At 32.0% G+C, this 23,969-nt stretch overlaps 2 protein-coding genes across 2 annotated transcripts; one reads left to right on the top strand and one right to left on the bottom strand.

Moving 5' to 3' along the window:
- Positions 1-11,484: 11,484 nt before the first annotated feature.
- On the bottom strand, positions 11,485-12,900 carry LOC134722935 (leukocyte elastase inhibitor-like). Its single transcript, XM_063586569.1, has one exon. The coding sequence runs from the start codon at positions 12,898-12,900 to the stop codon at positions 11,485-11,487; it is 1,416 nt and encodes a 471-aa protein (XP_063442639.1).
- Positions 12,901-22,384: 9,484 nt separating this feature from the next.
- LOC134722934 (antithrombin-III-like) lies at positions 22,385-23,582 on the top strand. The gene has a single exon (XM_063586568.1). The coding sequence runs from the start codon at positions 22,385-22,387 to the stop codon at positions 23,570-23,572; it is 1,188 nt and encodes a 395-aa protein (XP_063442638.1). The 3' UTR covers positions 23,573-23,582.
- The last annotated feature ends 387 nt before the right edge of the window (positions 23,583-23,969 follow it).

Raw genomic sequence — 23,969 nt, 5'->3', positions numbered from 1 at the left:
AGTAAAATGACTGTAAAGATTTTACCTATATCTGCCGTCGCCATATTGGGATAATCGTAATTGCAGTTACTATTATCTCTTTAACCAGTGAATGTAAAACAATTTAAACGACAAAACTAACGGTCTAATTTATGAACTAAAAACAAATATTTCAACACATAAACAAACGACAACCAATGAATTACAGGCTTAAACATGTAAGCGGGATCTTAACCCTCCCCTTACCTGGGACAGTGGTGTAACAGTACAACTTAAGATTAGAACGAACTATAAAAATCAGTTGAAAAAGGCTTAACTCATCAGATGGATAAACATACAAATGCTTCACATACAAGTGGACGTGGCTGGGTATTTGTACATTCAAACAACAACAACAAAAAAACCACTAAGTACAGATCTAAAAGTACTCGCAGTTACTGATAACTATTAAAATAAATCATGCATCTAAGACTAAATTTGTTTTTTTTTTGCCTGAATTTACATGAAATATTTGCCACTGGAGTAGAAAACATCAATCAATCAATCAGTCAAAATGAATAGTAATGACAATGAATTCCAATCAGTAATTAATCTCTCTTTTAAATATAAAACTAAGTCGTAGTTTCATCTTGCAATCTACATTTATTAACCCACAAATTTTTCAATTTCTTCATGACAATAAATCTTTAACCGGATAGTTCACTATAATAAGGTGCTATCGAAGCGCTTTCCTGGATTATCCTTCATCAGGAACGATCAATTCTAAATGTTTGAAAGCCACTATAAACGATTTAATTTTCAGAAATTTCAACATACACATGTTATGAAATAAATAAAGTATAGGGACAAAAGTAAAACAGTTAGAATACTAACTATAATAAATATCTAGATGTTATCTTTAGGAATTGTAAGAGAATGTAATCTAGTTCTTTAAGGAGGCGAAAACATACATGTACAACGTACTAATATAGCATGTTTTTTCTTTTACTGTTTTAAACAGGATTATAACGATTTTGAATAAGGATAAATTTTATTTGTTGATGGGATCAAAAGACTTAACATTTCCGAATGGACTGCTTTATACGATTACATTTGAATGGTAGTGTTCAATTATTTGTGCAAATTGATACGATTTGGTGTTAGAATATCACTTAAGGTTATAAGTTTAATCAAGTCTTTACAATTGTTATTGAAAAGGATTGTTGGATAAAAAGTCATGTCAAAGTAGTCGAAAAGACTCACACAACGAAAAGAATGTTCTTTGTAAAAATTGGTTTAAGAACCATTTAAGCGCAAAAATATTTAAGCGCATAACCTCCCAGTCGTCAAATAAAAGTCGTCTGCAATAACGGAATGTTCAATAACATAGTGTACTGTTTTGTTTTCAGAAACGCCCATTGCTTGCTCAAAGTTTTCATAAATTAAAATGATTTCATGTTAATTTGAGATCGTTATTGATAGAAAAACTTATTCCAAAAGTTTTTAAAATCTCAACAAAATTTTAGAGCAGCTTTATTTGTAAAAAAAGTCTAATATTCTTTTTTTCATGTTTCAATGAATTTCAATTTATCAATGATTTGTTTATGTTTGAACGCCCAAGATACTTTTGAAGCAACAACTTAATATGTAAAAATTTATGACAGTTCAGCTGTTTGCTTAGAATTTAAAATGGCCTAGTTCTCGTTGAGAGTGCATACAAACAACCTTTTATGCTATGTGTTAATAAAAAGTCATTTGGAAAGAAAATACATTGATATTCAATCAGTAAAATGTCGGGGTGCATTGGGGTATAGATATACTGTATATTTCCACTATTTTTTGCGAGCGATTTGTTTTCGCAACTTTCGCGAGTAGAAAACTAACGCGAAATTAATTCGTCGTGTACATGTGAAACTGGATTTTTCCATGAATAATTATGTAAATAAAAGTGGGGGAATTGCAAAAATAACCCGTCGCGAGGTTGGCAAGAAAAAACTTTACGCGAAATTAAGTTGATTTATCGTATGTTACCTTGACATCTTTTGTCCGACGGTAGGAATAGGTTAAGACATGGCACCCACTTGTTATGAATGTATACATATTAAAACATTTTACTGCATCAATTACATCAAATGTACCTCTATTTAAATAATTTGGTCGATTCAGGGACATTCCAAACCAAATGCAAGCATTCACTTTTAAAAGCAATCGGAATACCCGGAAGTGTAACGACGAAAATTAAAGTGGCCGCTAGGACAGGCACGTGGAACCGCTCTGTGCGTCTGTGTATGGTTGGGCGTTCTCAAATAATCGATCAGTAAATCTTTTTTCACGATCTGTTAAATCTTTCACGATCACTAAATCTTTTCTCGATTACTTAAATCTTTCACGATCGGTAAATATTTTCTCAATCAGTAAATCTTTTCTCGATCAGTAAATCTTTCACGATCAATAAATCTTTTCTCACGATCAGTAAATCTCTTTCACGATTATCCAATCTTTCACGATCACACAATATATCGTGATATCATTTATTAGGCATAATTTTAAAACGGGTTAAGGACACATGCCACTTGTGTATGAAAAAACTACTATCAAAGTATAAAGGTTTATTTTTCAGAGAAAAGTGCCTTTTATCGAGGACTATATTACCGTTTTACATTGTTTAATGTCCACAATCCAGAACAATTTGAAAGTTTACAAGTGGTGACGTACTTTATAAGAGATTTCATCACTGTTTCGTCTACAGATTGAACTAAGTGACTATACTTAGGTGATGATCGCTTTAATTCACGTACATCTGTGTAACCTGCGGTAGACCAGACACAACATGGTAATCAGACATAAACTCTATATTGTGTGTTTATATGCTATACAATAGGTATAGTAGCATATACAGGTTCAATTGTTATTTCTACATCAAAGGGATCAAAACTCATAATATTCTTGCGTTGGTTTGTATCGGTGGTATGACCCACATTCAACAGTCAGAGAGATCTTTGGTTTGTTAATATAAGAATTTCTTTATTGACTTGTAGAAACATTGTTATATAGATTCGTTAAAGCTGTACTAAAATTGTTTAGAATTGTGTTAATAGTTTTCGATCTTTGGGGCTATGCCACGTTTACGAAAAAGTGTTTAGTCTTACATGGTCAATCACCGCTAATCGACCAGTTTTAATGCGAATCAAAATGTTGATGACAGCAGAAATTCAGAGTTCGTTTACTGCTGATTATTTGTTGTACATATGACGTGCAGTACTACGCTTAAGATCTATAAGTATATATATAATAATAGAATTGAATAGGAAATTTTGCTGTACCTGCAGAATCCTTATTTCAATTGGTCTATATATCGCCTGCTCAATTTTACAGTAATGTTGTTTAAAGAGCACGTAGAATTCGATACGATCCATATAAAGTTAGCGATACTTTGAATACCGGGCTTATTCTTAAAGTTGAGTAAGATCTTTCATCTCAGGAAGATAGTTGTCTCATCGGCAATCATATAATATCTTCTTCTTTCAAAACTTATTACATCAATAATCAAGTTAAATCAAAATGTATGTATTCTTTTCTAAAAAAGATAAAGTTGGTTTGTCTCATAATCTTTCATTTAGTGATATTATGATATAAGAGGGACGAAAGATACCAAAGGGACAGTCAAACCGTAAATCTAAAACAAACTGACAACGCCATGGCTAAAAATGAAAGAGACAAACAGAAAAACAATAGTATACATGACACAACACAGAAAACCAAAGAATAAACAACACGAACCCCACCAAAAACTAGGGGTGATCTCAGGTGTTCCGAAGGGTAAGCAGATCCTGCTCCACATGCGGCACCCGTCGTGTTGCTTATGTGATTACAAATCCGGTAAATAGTCTAATTCGGTAGGTCAAATTCATGAAAGGGAAGGGGATTGTAGTTACGACGTAAGGAACATATCCGATGAAATGACAGTCAAACGAAAGATATACTTTTAAACCTAGTAAATCAAAACATTTTCGATACCACGTTTTCTATATCAGATAATAAACTATCTTATAATTGCATGTAGGGATAACAGATTTCAATCAACTCTCTTAAAAAACTTATTATTTTAGATAAGAAGGCAACGACCATAGTCTTCAATATATTTATTCAATTATTAAAATTACACGTCTTTTTATCCCAACGCCTTTCACTAGCGAACGATGATAATGACTATTGGTGGGTTGCTCATGAGTATGGATTTAATTTGGAAATACGTTTATATCGTGATTTTATTATTACAGATGGTGGACCATGAACATGAACAGTCTACAAATTTAAAGTAGTAGTTGTCAATAAATGAAAATAAGCTATATACACAAGTTCTTTTGTTTACAAAAAGACTGATTTGACAACAGTCCAAAACGACCATGTCACGAAACAGTATACAGATATGTTTTAGTTCTGACCGTGTCATATATTGTCTCTTTACGTGTATACATTATAAGTACCAAACACTATGCTGTATTTGTTTTAAATTCAGTGTGTTAAAGGGTCAAATTAGGCGTGAAGTATTTTAGAATACATTTATCGCTGTTAAATCAGCCGTACTGACGCGAAATAAAAATATTTTTGCTTCGTTTTGCTGTAAAAGGGACCAAGTGTCCTTTTAAATGTTAGAATCAGATTTGTTTTATTAGCCTGTATTTTATTTTTGAATTTAACGGAAAGAAAATTGTTCACTTATGTGTGAAATAATATAATAATATACATTATTCCTTAATTCATTACTAGAGGTTCATAGCATTCCATTAACGTATACATGTAAATTATGAATACATATTGATAGGAATATCCAGCCATAAGAGGAAACTAACGTAAACACGAGTGCATTGCTTGAGCGACAAAGGAACCAGTCTACAAAAAGAAGCATTCAATTATTAACTGTAAATGAAACTTAAAGCATATTTTTGAAAGACATTCAGAACTATTTGTAAAATATTTTCATATGTATTTCTCCGTTTTTATAAATTTCGACATACAATTTTGATGAAATTTCAATAAAGATGTTATGATAATCGAAAAGGAAAAAAGCAACCAGATACAATGCTTTTACAAATACTATTTCGTAGTAAAGTCCAGAATTAAGCGGATATTACAAAGCAGCGGTAATAAATTAAATAGGCAAAAGCACCGTCTTTTTAAAAAATCGTTACCGAATTATATAAAGAAGTGATAATAGATTTAACAAAGTGAAAATATTAGTTAATATTAAAGATTTCATTCCGATGAAAAGAGATTGATAGATGTTACGTTTGGTTAAACTGATTCTAAACGGTAAAATCGGATTTTTAGGTGCGAGAGTTTGATATATTAAACGAGACTATACTATGAAATGGCATTAAAGACTTCAATTAGGCAGAAGCAGGTAGAATAACAAATCTCTGATAAACTGATTAGTATAATAATGGTCAATACTAGAAACAATAAACACTTACACATCATGTAGATAAAGATGTGTAGGTTCAAATAAGGTTTTGGCAAAAAAGATAATTAGTTTATACATACGAGCACAGCTTTACTGTATCTTAAGATCCCAATATAAACGAAACATGTTTTTGTCCGAGTGGATGTTTAAGTTATCATATATTACCAAAAAATGAAGCCTATCAATAAATAAGATGAGAAAAGTACATGCTAGTTTATTCTTTTTTCACCTTTTTCAAATCTTGTTTGTGTCTCAATCTGATATACATTGTCTTTATATGAGGTAAGTAGGAAATAAAAACATATACATGTACATACAAAACTAAGTTATTATTTCAAGAAAAAAAACATCTTCACGCGTGTATCGGTACTTTTATATCATTGGGTTTCAAATATTAAGCGTATTCTTTTAGCGGTACTAATGGAGGTAAACACAAAAAAGCATTTCGGACGCATGAAATTACAAAGTGCTCTTTTCATATCTATAGAACTCGGTCAATAATCTACTGATGAACTAATTATTATAAATAGTAATCTATCATCAGCTCTGTAGTTAGTGCTCTTCGGTGACGTGATTAATAATCTTTCTTGAATTGAACTTTAAGAATTACAATATTATAAACAATAAAAGTACCAAATCCTTTGGGTAATGTTGACCATAGATTGATATGACCATTATTGAAGGTAACTTTTGGTTATATAGCTCTTCACATGTTTCGGTACTGATACATTCTTGGGTTCCAAATTTAAGACATAGACTTTAGCCTATGAAAGTAAATCTAGAAGAGCGCTGCGGACACACAGAATTACGATGTCTATTTGTACCTCTCTTTTCGTTCGATTCCTCAAAATGAAAATGATACGACAAACAGGAACTAAGGGAACAACAGTAACATGCTTTAGACAGGATACTTATGTTACATGTTACTGAATTTACAATGGACATTTGTGATAAGTGCTATCCACATAATACTTCAGTTTCCTGTACCACTACTGAAGTATTATGTGGATAGCACTTATCACAAATGTCAATTGTACATTCAGTAACATGTAACATAATTATCCTGTCTAAAGCAATTACAAGTAACTCAAAAGCGCTGAGGTACCCGATGTAGAGCAGCTAATACAACATGCTGGTGAACAGTATTTGCTTGCACCACAATAATTTGATGTTCGGATCAGCAGTTACGTACACAACGAGTATCCGATGTACATAGACCGATTTTCAAGTTTAAAAAAATTTGTTTTCAAACACATTCACAATGAAACAGAATTATTTTGCTAGCGCTCAGTCGTCATTCTATTTTTTGAACTTTGTTTACATTTATTTTTATATTTCAGAATGTTTTAGATCTTTAAGCTGCAAGGATGTACTTGATTTTCGATAATGCAACTAGTTTTCCATTATAGTCCCAGAGTTTCTAGTTTTTGTGTCTCATTCCCCATAGTGAGATTTTGACTGAGTCTGATTCGCACATTGTCAATGTATATAAACTAGTCCGGTATCGCACTGCTTGGATAAAACAAGATTCACTCAGATGTTGTTTTATCTTGATTTGCTCCTATTACAAGCTATTTGAACATCGGTAACCTACTATTGTCTCTAATTTTATAGCAATGTACCAGATTGTTTCAGAAGGGTCTGATTGTAGGTAGTTAAAGAATGCGATTGCTCGTCGGCAAAGGAGTATGCCCTTTAGATAGATATTACTGTACTGAATTCCCCAGGCATACTGAAAATCAAAGGTAAGTTTTTGTTTCAAAAGGTTTCAAATTCGATGTTATTTTTTGTCTTCTACATTTTGACAAAAAATGTTAAGAAGTTGCCGACATTTTCCCCTTTAATTGGATTCATATAAAATTTATATCTGGAATTTCTTAATTGTTAAAATTGAAACTCAAGTGACATGTAGTATTGACTTAAACAACTTCACGTCAATTATGTTTTTTTCTAAAATACTCGTAAAATACTTAAACCCAGTATAAGATTAACCCATAGACCCATGTCTTTTAAAGTTTTAGTTATTCACATAAAAGAATTTTCAATATATCAACCTAAACATATTCTAAATTGCACAATAGTGCACCGATGTGCATTAAATCTTAACTTGATGGCATTTGTCATCTAAATTAAAGACTTCAGTGACAACGTGAAAAGCTAACGTGTGACATTGCTTCTTAAGGTAAATACTATAACATTAGTTATGGTCGTTTAATAGTTTTCACTTTGTTTACTGATGATTTAGTAGAATATGATTTCACGCATAAACAATACGTGAATCATGTAAATTCTTCCATCCAGACAAGTATTAGGAACAGTCAAAGCTTTTATGGAAGAAACTATTTATTGTTTTCTATTCCGCACCTGTGATATTGAGTCAACTACATACATTTTATATATTTTGTAAAAGTAATGAAAAAGTTTATTAAAAAGTATTGACAATTTTATCTACATTTAAGAGTACAGAATGCACGCTACGAACCACCGAATGTTTTAATAAATAAAAGTAAGGAGATATATATGGTAACTATGCTTGATGTTGAGAACTCGTCTCCGCATTGTGTATGGCTATAATAGTACAAAAGTAAGAAAGGCGGTAAAATTGCCAAATAGACAACTATCCACCAAAGTATAAATGAAGTGGATGTAAGCAATTATAGGCAATCGTTCTGCTTTCAACAATGAGAAAGAACCCATACCGTATAGTCGACTATAAAATGCCTCTACCAATAAAATATACAACAATTCGATTGAGACAATAACGGACTAACAAAACAGTGTACGAAAAAAAACCCCAAAAAAACCCCCAAATATGACAAACCTGAACCAATGACAACATCCGCACTGCATGCTACTGACTTGCATTGGGACAAGAACTTAAAGGATACGACTTCAATATGTTTTACTTAAAAAATCTCAAACTTTAGCAATCAACGATGAAAAGAAGCAAGCTTCATGCATTTTTATGGAATATCGCAGTCGTTTCCTCACATAAAGTTATGTGTGCATTTCATTGTCTTGAAAGACTGAAAAATAAAATTTAACCTTGACTGATACATAGAAATTAATCATGGAGTTAACCACCCTTAAAATATTTTTTTTATGAATAAGTTTATAACAAATTATCCACATCCATGTTCCCTTTATCTAAACTACCTTATGACCATCACATTAGGCGACGCATTACTATTTTTTATTTATCAACAGAAATAGAACGGTAGCTTACCCGTCCGGGTATTTTTACATTACGTAATACCCATTACACTCGACTTTTTAAACGTCTTTTTCAGCATTGCTTATCGTTCTACTTTTGAGTTATTGGCACCGTCGTCATCAATAAGACTTGAGCTCCAAACATGCTAAAGTCGCCTCTAAAACAATTTTCTTGTAAGGGTTTAGAAGCCCTGTTTTTCCTCATCCTTAATGCTACATATAGTTACTTGCTTATAGCATCGTCAAAAATATTTTCAGACAAAAATATTGCCAGGAAGATTTAAAATAAAGAAATCCTATTAAATTTTTATAACAAATGGATTCCCATCGTGACTTTTTTCCCGTTCGAAAGAATTATACCTCATACAAAAGCACCTTCTGCGAATACGTCATTTTGGGGGTCTGTTTTTCAATTTTTATATTGTCCATTTCTAAAGTCTTTATTTAGTAATGTAAACATGCTTTATATCATTTACCAAATGATTTTAAAAATTCCCAATTTCAACATTTTAATAATTTTACAATTTTAACGAAAATGTTCCATTTTGTTAATGATCTCATAACTTTAATATAATGCACAAAGAGACACAACTCCATATTTTAACGGCGAATTACATATTGTATCTTCAAATTGAACATATCGGACAGAGAAAGTTAAGATGAGAGTTTTATTTCATATAATATAGAAGTGCATATGCTAAATTTAGAGCAGGTGTTGCTCCGATTAAAATTGAAACTGGCAGATATGAAGATATAGATGTAAATGAAAGGTTCTGTTTCAATTGTAAGAAAAACAATTTGAATATAATTGAAGATGAAAAACATGTTTTATTAGAATGCCCAGAATATGCAGATCTGCGAACGATATTTTTTAACAGTGTATGTAATATAGAAAGTTGTTTTAGTAATTTAAGTAATGAAGAAAAGTTTTTATTTATGTTTTATGATGATAGAGTTTGTTATTTTACAGCCAAAATCTGCCATGAAGTACTTTTTAAGAGAAAGTGTATTTTATACTCGTAATAAGTTATTATAATGTTGACGTTTGTTTTCTTTTGTATAAGTGTTTTTAATAACATGGTGTTTATGCTAAGATATATTGATATATGTAATAGATGTAATATAAATGTATTTTAATCTGTGTTTTTACAGTATCTCATAACTCTTTTTAGAGTGGCTCTTTTATAAATTGTTAATATTATATTGTGTTGTATATCAAATGTTTTAAAGAGGTGAGACTCTAATAAATTATTTGTTTGTTTGTTTGTTTGTTTGTTTATAAAACTTCAAATATTTGGTTACATTAACAAATGGATTTCCTACACCTGTGCAAATTCCACATCCAATTAAAGACCATTAAATAGATAATACAAATGCAATATGTTGAAACCCATAGATTTTACAAGTAACATATAATTCTTTTGGAAAACCGACAGTCTCTAACACGAATTTGCTGTGTACAAGTTGTAAATTTGTACCATTTATAACTTAAACAATACTTTGGACCAATTTTGTATAGTCACACGAAGAGTCATCGTCCGTATTTGTACTGAATGCATATAAAAAAAAAACATAAATGAAAGACACATTGGCTCAATATTTTAATTATATAATATTTGCATTCACAAAAAATAAGGTATTTTTCTTCATAGACTGTTTGTTATTGATATGTTTTGTTCAGGTTAACATTTTTTTCGCCTAATTTGTCAGATCTTCCATCCATCGTCACATTCACTTGTATGTTTATCATACAACCGAAAGCATGGACATTACAAAAAGGAAAATCACAAAAATACTGAACTCAGAGGAAAATTCAAAAAAGAAAGTCCCTATAAACCAAATGGCAAAATCAACATATCAAACACGTCAATAGAGTTCATGGATAACAATTGTCATATTCCTGAATTGGTACAAGCATTTTCTCATTTAGAAAATGGAGGATTAAACCTGGTTTTAAAGCTAGCTTAACCTCGCCTAATTTTATCAATGCAACTTAAGTATAAACAGCTGTCATTCATACAAGCGTAAGGTTTAGCTATCTATAATACCGTGTTTAAAACACCACTTTCGTCGGATAATGCCTTGTATGTGACAATATTATGGCATTCAACTCGCTCCGTTGGTTTTTTACATAAAATTTCCGTATTTTTCTTTAAATTTTTTTAATAGATACTATTATGCTACACGTTTTTATATAGATTTACTTAAAGTGGTATGCTCCTATATAATCTAAATTTTTAATACTAATTGGTAAAGTTACATCTTGAAAAAAAGACGAAACTGTAAAAGAACGAGTTCGTAAAATCGGGATGGTTGAGTGTTAGATTGAATTAAAAGCAGTAATCCACGAATGCAAAAACAAGTAGATACAGTTAATGCTGGCTTAAGTAAGACTGCATAGAAAGGTCTGAGATGTCATTGACTTAATTAACTAGTTAGATTGACTACATTCAGTTGCGCACTTTCGACACAGAATCTACAAATACTATTTTGCGTTTACAAGTACTAGATGTTATATTACTATATTTTAATGTGACTTTTTTCTTCGAGAATGATGATTTCGTCCTCTATAATGAGGAAAACACAAAGGAAAACATTAAACTCACTGTCTTAATGTCTAGATAATAAGCTAGTGTTATAATTACCCGGACAATTCCAACAGCTGCTTTCTGTAGAAATACAGATATTTATATTTACACTCGAAGAGACAAAATATACAGTTAGTGTTTACTTATAACATTTTTATTTGTCATTAAACAAAGGAACAAATAAATGTAATCCTGAGTCATTGTACGTTATGATTTAGTATTATTCTTTCGATAGAAGTCCTAAAATATCTTGGTACCACCTTATTGGTCTACAAGACTTTCTGTCTTATCTTCATTTATAGTAGGTGCTGAATTATTTATATCACTTACTGAACATTCGCCACAACAACATTCTACGTGTTCGTTCTTTGACAAGATTTGCTTATTCTTTTCCAATGCTGTTTTGATTTGAGTGCCTTCAACAGATATGGTTGGACTATTATCATTGTCAGACACTAGTTTACTTTCAGACAGAGTAGTCGATACTCTATTAATATTGTTCATCATAGTAATTTCCGGATTAGAATACCTTCCGAGAAACAAAATAGTTCCACTACTTATATCCCTTATTACAAATACAAAAGGATGATCAGCGACAAAATTAAACGTAGAAGGCCTAGCAGATCGAAATAACATGAAAAATGACGTAACAGCAGCGGCGACACTACCTTCTTCGTTCACTTCAATAACACTTTCATGAAACGCATCAGAAACATACAAATCTCCTTTCTGATCACGTGATCGTACCATATGACTAAAATCGGCCTTTAATGCCTCAAATATTTCCGTTACTCCTAGCCCCTTTAGAATCGCCTTTAGATCAATTTTTGCCTTAATTTTGAATTTAGGTAGAATTAGCTCTGTTGGTCTTGATTTCAATCTTTTGATGAGATTATCAAAAGTTAGAGGGGACAATTTCTTTTCCAATTCTGGTAAACCTTCTTTTTCATTCGGAAGAATAATAACCATTGAAATATTATCCCCTTTGTATGGAAGTTCGACAGCTTTACAGTTAAGATCCATGTCGACACCAGCTTTGAACGTACTTTTTTGCCACATCATATTTGTCATCACTTTTTTGTTTTTGTTCATCCAGAAATCCCGCTGTGTAGTTTTCTTGGGATCGAATTGGCTCTTCCATTGACCTTTGAAATACACCACATTCGTGAGTATCATAAAAGTTAATTGATCGAGCATACCGTCTGGTATAAAGTCTTTAATTTTTCTTCCGGTGCGTCTTTCTATCCATCTGTTGATTTTATTACGTGTATATGGTTCATCTCCAAAATCCATCAGAGCAACTTGACAACCATAATTTCGTCTTGCACTTCTTCTAAACTTGTAATTGAGTCTTTGAACTTGCCATTTTGCCACAAAAAATTGATTTGCGATTGAGAGCTGCATTCCGGGTGTATGACGTGCTTTTCTCAAGAGGTCATCATGCAATACTTTATAGTGGTGAGCAATGTCCCCGGTTGGAAGTCCTTTCTTGAATAAAACAGATTTGAGTTGGTTTCTAGACAAACCACTTGTTCCCATCATAAGGAGCATGAGCGAAGCAGCAATACTAAACGGAGATAGACAAACATTGTCTGGTTTGTGTAAATCATTGTAGATAGAAAATGAAAAATCAGATAAACAAACGTTAAAACTTATATTAGCTGGAACCGAGGCCATTGCTACAGCCTACTTCTACGCTAATAATGATTGTGTGTTATTCGAATAAATGAAAGGACACAGTTAATGAAGCATCACTAAATGAATTGCTGTTAATCGTAAAGGCGGGAATATTGGGTATAAATATTTCTGAGAAAGCTTTCTTGTTTAAGGAACGTATAATATCTTTTCTTTTAATGAAAGTTACTTTGATCTTTCTGTCATTCTTTTCATTTTTTAGGGATTAAGAATAGTGATTAATCTAACTCTGTGTTTTCTCTAATAAACAGTTGTAAATCGATCATTATATATCATTAGACTTAATATTTATGGTATTGTTTGCAACACCTGTCCCACTCCTATGTATATGTTTGGTAAATATACAGGACACATAAACATAAAATCTTTATTTTAGCTGACCGCAAGACATCTATGCTAAGGTTCAATAATACCTATTTCTGGTATAACATAGCCGTATTCGGCATAACTATATGGAATGTTTGGTCCTAAATATTCTTCAACTTTGTATTTGTTTGGCTTTATAACTTTTTTGATTTGAGTGTCAATGATGAGTCTTTATGTAGAAAAAACGCGCGTCTTGCGTATTAAATTATAATCCTAATCTTTGGTAAATATTATAGCCTTCTGTGGTCTTGTGCTTGGTTAAAAAAATAATATTTTTTTACTCCTCATTGACAATAACAAAACATTGACTTTCAATTTGGTAATTATTGCTTATCCAATAAGCACGCAGCTTTGTGCAAAAGAGTGATAACATATTTCTTGAGCAGGTGACGTTTTACCAATATTTATCTAAGGTACCAGGATTGTAATTTAATACGCCAGACGCGCGTTTCGTCTACATAAGACTCATCAGTGAGTTTTTTGTTGTTTTTTTGAATATGGAGAATGCATGTAAATCATGTACATGTAACCAAAACCGTTAAACATGGTTTTCAACATTTGCCTGCACGATGCGTATCTTTATTTTTAAATTGCCAAGAGTGCAGAAAGCAGGCATTAAACTTTTGTTATTTTCATTTTTTTGTGTGTAAAATAATGACAAAATTTAAAAAATAAGGCGTCGGTTGGCACAAAAAAAGGAAATCAGAAGTTCTTTCACATGAGGTTTCATCTTTGTATTACTGAAACATCAACATATACAATCTATTTCAACTTTTAACTACGCATTCATTCTTTATAGTAATTCAGTATACATTAATAGTGTTCAGTTAACCCATTTCCCAACCTTCATTTTCAAATTTCTGGCTTTGGATTTCTGAATATTCTCTACCACAGAAAACAAGAAACATCATCTTTTAAAAAAGGAACAACAACATTGTCTAGAAATACCCATTTGACTATTGAACCATTCTGATTTCGTATACTACGAATAAAGGGAAGTTACCGCGAACTGTAAATTAATCCAACGGTTTCTTTGACTTCAATTTGCCCTCTTTATTTTGTCTCCCACCTTTTAAATAATTGCATATTGGCACACTGTGTATATGTTATTAACGGATAGATATAGAATCTTATATACGTGTAAAAATTTTGAACGATTTGAGGTCATATACTTGAGTGCAATGCAACCATTGTCCTGAATGACATGTATTTGCGGATTATGTTTTAAGACGATAAAACAGATGTGAACGTGTTTCCAAATTTATTATGCAACAAAGTAAGACTTAAAGTTAAGTCAAACCGTGCGAATTGATTTACATGTTTCGTAAGTTTATTTGAAAAATTAACACCATTAAGTATTGATTACAAATGTAAACAACTGTTTTAGAAGAAATAAAAAAACCCATTGAGTTATATGGATTTTTTTATCATTGTAAGTAGAGAAAAAAATAACGCTTCATTTCATAGCATTTCTATTTCACATTTAGGCTTTATTTTTTTCAAAGGTAGATTTTACATATTTTGTTATCTGAACCTTGGTTTGTTCAGTGTTGTTAGCCTTGTATGACTACTTGAAATGTTAGCAACCTGTTTTTAGTAGAAAAACAACATTCAATTATATGGATTTTAGTCATAGTCAGAATTAAAAAGATAACGTAGAATATTTCGTCGTTTTTTTATTTTACATTATACAAGTTATACTTTATCCTATACATGGCTCGGTTTAATAGGTTTTGCTATCTGATCTATGGGTTGTAAGTTGTTATAAGTCTTTCATTGTATTGTTATTTTATTGGAAGGGTTGGACGTTGGTTGTTGTGGTGTATGGAAAATATTGGTCTGTTATTCTAGCCAGTGTTTTTATTTGAAGATTCATACAATCAATCTTTGTATTTTCTAACGGAAACATTGCTATTGAAAGTTTGAAGATCCCACACTAGCGACGAAAGTGAAGGCATATACGGTACAAAAATCAGTTTGAAGTTAAACATGCTTTTTATATCATTGACTGTTCTTCATATTTGACAAATACATTTGTCAAATATTTGAAATTTAAAGGGACAGTAAATTAACAATGTTACAGAATGTTTTTACAAATAATTTTCCATACAACTAAGACATTCTGAATTTTACCATACGGTTAGTGCCTGTTTACCCTCAAAATATTTAACGCATTTATATGGATATATTGATAAATTAAATGTTAACAAAATTTAGAAATTTGCAAGTTGAAATTTGAAAAAATAAGGCTTTTCTACCTCAGGCATAGATTACCTTAGCTGCATTTTGCATAACTGTTAGGAAGTTTGGTCCTTAATGGTCATCAACTTCGTTTTTTTTTGGCCTTTTAAACTTTTTTGGTTTGGAGCGTCACTGATGAGTCTTTTGTAGAAGAACCAACAGCGCGTCTGGCGTATATACAAAATTGAGTCCTGGTATCTATAATGAGTTTATTTACAACCACTGCGTCGAAGCCACTGCTGGTCGAGATTTATCTCCCCGAGGGAATCACCAGCCCAGTAGTCGGCACTTTTTGTGCTGACATGAATTATCATTGAGATATGGTTATATTGATAAATTAAATGTTTGCAAAATTTAGAATTTTTGAAAAACTAAGGCTTTTATACCTCAGTCATAGATTACCTTAGCTGCATTTGACATTACTTTTAGGAATTTGGTTCCTTAATGCTCTTCAACTTTGTACTGTTTTTGGCGTTTTAAACCTTTTTGGATTCGAGCTTCACTGATGAGGCTTTTGTAGACAAAACGCGCGTCTGGCGTATATACAAAATTGAGTCCTGGTATCTATGATGAGTTTATTTACAACCACAGGGTCGATGCCACTGCTGGTCGAGATTTATCTCCCCGAGGGTATCACCAGCCAAGTAGTCGGCACTTTTTGTGCTGACATGAATTATCATTGATATGGTTATATTGATAAATCAAATGCCTACAAAATTTAGAATTTTTGAAAAACTAAGGCTTTTCTACCTCAGGCATAGATTACCATAGCTGCATTTGGTATAACTTTTAGAAATTTTTGGTCCTTAATGCTCTTCAATATCGTACTGTTTTTGGCGTTTTAAACTTTTTTGGATTCGAGCGTCACTGTCGAGTATTTTGTAGAAAAACCAACCGCGCGTCTGGCGTATATACATAATTAAGTCCTGGTATCTATAATGAGTGTATTTACAACCTCTGGGTCGATGCCACTGCTGTGGGGATTCATTTCTCCGAGGGTATCACTAGCCCAGTAGTCGGCACTTTTTGTGCTTAGAATTTTTGAAAAACTAAGGCTTTTCTACGTCAAGCATAGATTACCTTAGCTGCATTTGGTATAACTCGTAGGAATTTGGGTCCTTAATGCTCTTCAACTTCGTACTTTATTTGGCGTTTTAAACTTTTTTTTTATTAGAGCGTCACTGATGATTTTTTTTTTAGACGAAACGCGCGTCAGGCGTATACACAAACTTTCGTCCTTGTATTTATGATCGATGAGTTTATATATTATACAACGTCAACGGCATATATTTGACTGCAAAAGTGACGCATTTTTAAAAAAAATTATAACGATACATTATTATAGAAATCGTTGGAATATACGCCCCGTATTTGTAAAAATAAGTGATAAATGTGCCTGCAGGTTTTTTTTTTTGAATTGATATTTTTTTTCTAAAATATTGATCAAATTTTCAAAATCATGTTCTTGAAATAATCTGAATAACGGTTTTAAATTTCTAAGGGTCCAATGATTGCATTGCTCTCTGATCCACAACCATCTATTGTTGGTGATTGTTAGATTATCTTTTGTTGGTGGTTTGTTTTGTATATGCGACTTTTTGTATTTCTTTTGTTCTAATTAGTGACTCTGTACTTTGAAAGATCCCGTCAGTATGATATTGTTCTTTTATAAGTCATTATGATATATTTCTATTAAGAATTACTATAAACGTGAAACCATAGGCGTCAAAATCATTCAATCGCTTAGTGGAATTAACTATTTTTGGAATCTCATAAATTCAATATATAACTTTTGGACTAGTTTAAATCTCGGGTCTATTTCTGAAATTTATTCTTACATACTTTTGATTTTTTAACACTGTATGCTTACATTGCCTATGTAAATTTTAAAATTGTTTGTATGCACATTGAACGACAAATTTATGTGACGTATTAAAATTTTCTGACGTCAGACACTCAAATCATTCAATGTGTTCGTAGATAGTAGATAATTTTGTGTTCTGTTAAATTGTTCCTATTACAATTGTTATACGATGATGACTGATGTACCCATATTTTAACTATTTTATTTATCGTGGTTGTTTATTTAACGCATCAATGTAAATATTTATATAACGGAGTTTGATGAGACTGACATTAAAGTGAAAGGGTTAGCGCTATAGAACCAGGTTTAATCCACCATTTTCTACGTTTGGAAATGCCTATACCAAGTCAGGAATATGACAGTTCTTGTCCATTCGTTTTTGATGTGTTTTGTTATTTGATTTTGCCATTTGATTATTGATTTTCCGAATCGATTTTCCTCTAAGTTCATTATTTTTGTGATTTTACTCTTTTCATGATTCATACCATACAGTACTTGATCGTCAAAAAAATTAAAACAATGCGTTAAAGAATTTCATGCGTCCGAAGCGCTTTCTTACATAGGAATCTAAAAATGAGCGGAACAAGTCACTAAAACAATAAAATACCAAAAGTTACATTAAAGACAAAATACGGTCTTCAACAAGTTTATTAAAGATATGTCAAACTCGCCAATAACTTAGAAAAGATGGCATTAAACTAGTATCCTTTCAACAAATTTAATTGTTCAGAACAATAAGTTTATTGTTTCCCGTATATACCGAAATGCAAACTATTTCAATCGTTGACTTTATTTTAGGTAGCTTAGTTCACATCAATGGTTAAACCTAACCCAACATTGTATCTTTAAATGTAGAAAAACTCATCATAGATGCCAGGATCAATATTGTGTATTTGCGCCAGACGCGCGTTTTGTTTACAAAAGACTCATCAGTGACGTTCGAATAAAAACATGCTAAAAAGGCCAAAATGAAGTACAAAGTTGAAGAATATTGAGGACAAACATGCTTTATAGTTTTGCTAAATGTTTTAGAGGGATTACATCTATTATTAAAAAAGGATTTATCACACATAATACCTGATTGAAACAAAGGAATCAATGATCACCATCTTTCAATCATTTTTTATACATTTTCTATCTTCTTTTCCTTAAGACAATCTGTTTTGACACTTTTGAGGGTTTTGATTGTTCTAAATCCATGTACTGAACGATCTAATAAAAACTAAATCGACCCATATCAGTAGGAGTTATTAAGTTAAATGATATTATATCATCTTTTTCTTGATAGTACAGCCATTTTCAGTAAAATATGTGATAATGGGTTTGCCACCATCTTTTGATTTTGCACGATTCTTAGACAGACAGCTACTTAAATACAAACTACAATTGCATTGAATCCTGAAGTAATCTCACACTTCTTTTTTCTTCATTTAATCTATTAGTCAATGAAACGAATTAAGTTCTTCGGGTTGTCAAGTGGGCACTGTTGTACAAAACTTTTAAAAATAAATTTAATAAACAAACAAAAGTAAAGTAAATTCAACATAAATCAAATAATGAAATGAATGCATGCACATTTAACCGAATAAACACACACAAAACAGAACTAAATATAATGTAATGAAATTAATAAAATGAAACTAAACAATAACAGTTCGCACACCTACATCAACTCTTCTCGGTATAAGTTGAACGTTGCATGTACTGTGTAATAATTTTGGGTTGTTCCCCTTAAGTTTTTGTAATATTTAACGGACAGACAATAACTATTTTCACACATTTTTGGTTGATTCTAAATTGACGAAAAGAACACTAGATTTTATACTTTTACTGCCATCATAACTTCAAATGAGCAATGACGAATTGAAACTGCATAATGCTGCAAGGACTGCGCGATTTGTAAATATGTATTTAAACGGACTTCTTTGAATATTTCTAACTGACAATTTCACCGAGTCCAGGCATTGTAATTGATATCAGCAAACATCGAGTTGCAACCATATTACTAATAATACCATTTGTATCTTTGATACCATGTATCACTGACCAGTCGACGGTATTTATTGCGTGCTGTACGCACACCAACACCGGGCATAAAACCCCCTGCATATATCCATATACAGTGAAGGCTGGCCCGAAAATTTTTTTTTGGGCCAGTAAAAAAATTACTTCACAGGCCCAAAATGCCAATTGGTAGCCCAATTATTTTACTCAAATTTTTTTCCGTGTTGAGCCATAAAAAATGAAAAAAACCCAATATAAATTGATGTTCTTAATTCTTCAATCAAACTTTGCCGACACATTACCCTTAAGGTTCATGTGGACCCTATGGCTAAAATGCCCGTATTTTCACCTCAAAATTTACTCTGAGTACAGACAAACCTGCGCATATGTTACAAATTTCAGGCATAGCATGCCCTAGATAAATGAATTTCAAACATGTTTTGTGTTTTAGAAAAATAAAAACTTACCAGGATTTTGCCGTGCACTTTTTTTCATTCCTCAAGAAGGTGCCAAAATAAACTAAGTTGGGAAACAGGTTTGAGAACTTCCCCACAGGTAAAAAATTATAGTAAGCATTTTTAATTGACATGGACATTAGATGGACAATAGATACCTGACAATAATTGGTTATTTAAACTGTGTACCTGAGTGGACCATATCAAGGTAAACTCAACTGTTTGTTAATTTTATCATCTTCTGCAGAGACGAAAAAAAGTGTACAGCAAAATCCAGGTAAGTTAAGAATTTTCTAAATCATACAATGCATTTGAATTATATTTATCTAGGGCATGCTATGCCTTAAAACTTTTCCAGATGCACAGGTTTGTCTGTACTCAGAGAAAATTTTGAGGTGAAAATACGGCCATTTTAGCCATAGGGTCCACATGAACCTTAAAAACACATTCCCAGTCTTCATTGTCACTGAATTAATGAAACCTCACTGTCCAGTGCCTAATATAGATCAATATAGGGAAAAGTGACCACTCATTCAATGAGAGTAGCGAGAAGTGAAGTTCCATTACCGTTTCGATTGCATAGTGATGTCGTGCCCATCGATGAAGATTTTGTTGTTGCGTTTAAAATTAAACAGTTTTCTGCGAATTGATCTATTGAAATTAGTACTGGGAATTTCCGCGATATTCTATCCGGTCAGTCATTTCAAAAGTTTGTATTTCATTACAAAATGTCAGTGAAAAACAAAATCAAAAGACATTTTATAAACGTAATATTTTCTTATCACAGTCACTTGTTTCTGTCCTTTGGGGTTCGTATGAAAATTATTTTGACAGCTTCTCAGTTGTATCCGTGTTTGGCGGAGTTTTTTTCATAATTCCCGTGTCCTTGTTTGGTTTAGTTCGTCAGACGAGATTTTACTGTCGATGACTGTCGTTATCTTTTATAAAACACAATTTGTGTAGCGACCCCCATTGCCAGTAAAGCCTTATTTGACCCACTAAACAAGCAATATCAAGCACGACGTGTTTGTCATCCGCCATGTTAATATTCTACTGCACTTATTCTTCTCCTATATGTATATCCTTCCAATTATGGAACACCTCCTCAACTTGTACGTTTTAACGATGTGATCAGAGAATTTCCGAAAATGATTGTTCCGAAGTTGGGGTGTGTTATTTATAGGAGTAATTACGATTTTGACAATAATAATGCACTCGCCCAATGATTTATTTTTGGGTCAGTAACTATCTATCTTTTTACAGTGTCTAATCGCCCAATCAAGGTTTTGGTCGCATTTGGCGACCAGGCGACCGGCTGTGTCCTACACTGATTATTATTATAGAGGATAAATCTCATGAAAAAAGCAATTCATAAAAGCAACATAGACAAGACTTACAACCAGCATTATCAACCAATTGTATTAGTGCTAAAAGAGACAACCCCAAAAAATGTATGTGATATAAGTGTTGGTAGTGTTAAAATCAATTTGAAAGTGGTTTCTTACTCAAGAAACTGGTTTTTGTTGATTGACAAAATTGTTGTATTGGAAGGATACGTTTAATTTGGATAAAATGATTTTTTTTAATTGTCATTAAATTTTATTGGTTGTAGTTTTGTTCACATGATGAACATAATGGAATTCATATTTTTTTTTATTTTAGTGATTGAACTATCATTTACCTGTAAAAATCAGGTATGGTAACTTTAGCAGTCCAATATTTTTTAAGAAAGACGAAGGTCATTCTCAAAATTATTGGACAGTTAAAGGTTACATGATGGTTTCTTACAGGTAAATGATAGTCTAATTACTGAAATAAGAACGCGTAACAATAGAATGTCGTAACAACAATGTTTTAAGATCAAAAGAGACATAGCTAGTTATTAAAAAATCTAAAGGAATCCGAGATGGGTGTGTAAATAGACTTGTGTGTATGACTCGTCTCAATATCATTTCCCAAATGATAATGTCATTAGCGACGTTAAAGTAACTTCAAAAGTGACATTTAAGCATATAATTGTAATATTATTAACGAACCAATTTTCCTGCGTTTCGACAATACATGTCTCTTCAGTGATGCTCGTAGCCAAAATAATCTAAAATCCAAAGCTTATATAAAAGGTGATAAGCTTTTATCCAAAAGGTCAAAACAGAATAGCCAAATCCGTGAAAGGAATCAGAGCTTTGCATGAAGGAGATACAATACATTCCTTAATTTATGAGTAGATCAAACGATTCATTATATAAATGTTACATAAATTTATTATGCTTGAATCATGAGAGAAAATATTTATATTCTTCTAATATTCAATTATCCTAAAAATGAGAATATTAGAAACAACACATGATCGCTCATAGTCGAGTGACTGCAACATGACTTTTTCTTGGTTGCATGACATTTACAACATAATTACAGAAATAGTTTGTAAAGGAAGTATGTTGAACCAAATTACCCATTTAAGCAAAAAACTTTGCAGTATTGTAATCGAAACTCTCTCATGCTACATGTGTTAACACATAATTTTTACATATAAATAATGTCTAGTAAGGTCCATATCAGTGTTATATCTTTAACTGCAGTGATGGATTCGTTAATGGATATTCCTGTAGACTTTGAACAAAGTTTAATTGAATTTTCGACATCTTTGTATAAAGGATTGAACAAAGCAGAGAGTGTTTGCTTGTCACCATATAGTATCACAGCGGCGTTGCTGTTGGTGATGATTGGAGCAAGTGGACGATCAAAAGAACAAATTACCTCTGCTCTTTTTCAAAATAGCTTATATTCAGAAGAGCAACAGTTGAAGTTTTACAAGTCACTTCATAATCAACTTACTCAAAGAGCTGGTGTCAACGTTAGTTTTTCTAGTGCAAATAGGCTGTTCGTAAGCGACCAATTCACAGTGTTTCAAAATGTCCAAGAAAATGCAAAACGATATTTTGGAGCCGAGATAAGTGTAAAGGACTTTACAAAATCTGAAGCATCTGCAAACGAGATGAATAATTGGGTGTCAGAACAGACAAACGGTAAAATAGAGGATTTGATTAAAAAGGATTGGTTAAATCAAAACACTGTAATGTTCATAATTAATGCTGTATACTTTAAAGCCACGTGGAAGAGACAATTTCCTCCACAAAACACACAGAAAGAAAACTTTTACCTTCCTAACAACAAAACGATTGAAGTTGAAATGATGAACAACGAAATGATTTTTCCATATTTTCGAGGAATGGATTTCTCTGCCATAGCATTACCTTTCAAGGGAGGTAATTTTGATATGGTCTTCATTTCACCCAATGAAAAACACGGGCTTCCAAAAATAGAAGCAAAGATAACACCAAAATTCTTTTCGGATATTTCTGCTGGGTTTTTTAAAACGTTTTTAAGTATCTCTATTCCAAAGTTTAAGTTACAAACAGAATTTGATTTAACGAAAGAATTACCTAAACTTGGAGTAAAAGATATATTTGACGAAGTTAAAGCTAATTTTTCTAATCTTATTGTTGAAAGGAGAGGAGGTTTATACGTCGATGTTGCTGTTCATAAATCCGTCTTCAATGTGAACGAAGCAGGCGTAGAGGGAGCTGCAGCCACAGCCTTTGGAATGCCTTTGAGATCTATACCAATACAGTTCAAGGCAAATAAACCTTTCTTGTTTTACGTAAGAGATATTAAATCGGGTCTTATTTTGTTTATCGGACGATTCCACCCACAAGTCAATTAACTTATGATAATTATTATTAGCCAAAATTAGTGCAATACGTTTAAACAGAGCTGTATTCTATAGCGAGCAATTGAAGATGTTCTGATTGAATTACATAAATTGTTTAAATAAAAAGCGTCTTGATATTATTCATTTTAATGGCATTCAGAGATTAATTCTTACGATTAAACATGATTATGAAAATTTAAGCTTAATGTATTGTACTAAAATATTGTGGTGAAATTGTCTTGAATTGAAAGAGGTTATTCATGTCTTAAATAGACCATCTTAGTATGTGACAACATATGAAATTGAATCAAAACACCAATTGACAGATATTGTTAAGAACACATTTGAAAATTGTATCCCGGTTTGGGTTGGTCCGTCATTAGTTTTCTATGTTATGTTATGTTATGTT

Source organism: Mytilus trossulus, chromosome 6 (assembly GCF_036588685.1).
Source record: "Mytilus trossulus isolate FHL-02 chromosome 6, PNRI_Mtr1.1.1.hap1, whole genome shotgun sequence".
Lineage (NCBI taxonomy): Eukaryota > Metazoa > Mollusca > Bivalvia > Mytilida > Mytilidae > Mytilus > Mytilus trossulus.
The sequence above is the reverse complement of the archived record's forward strand: the minus strand, read 5'-3'. Positions and strand labels throughout refer to the sequence as shown.

Bases quoted from the DNA above. Each gene is read 5' to 3' on its own strand.
- LOC134722934 (XM_063586568.1), top strand. From the start codon at position 22,385: ATGTCTAGTAAGGTCCATATCAGTGTTATATCTTTAACTGCAGTGATG.
- LOC134722935 (XM_063586569.1), bottom strand. From the start codon at position 12,900: ATGGCCTCGGTTCCAGCTAATATAAGTTTTAACGTTTGTTTATCTGAT.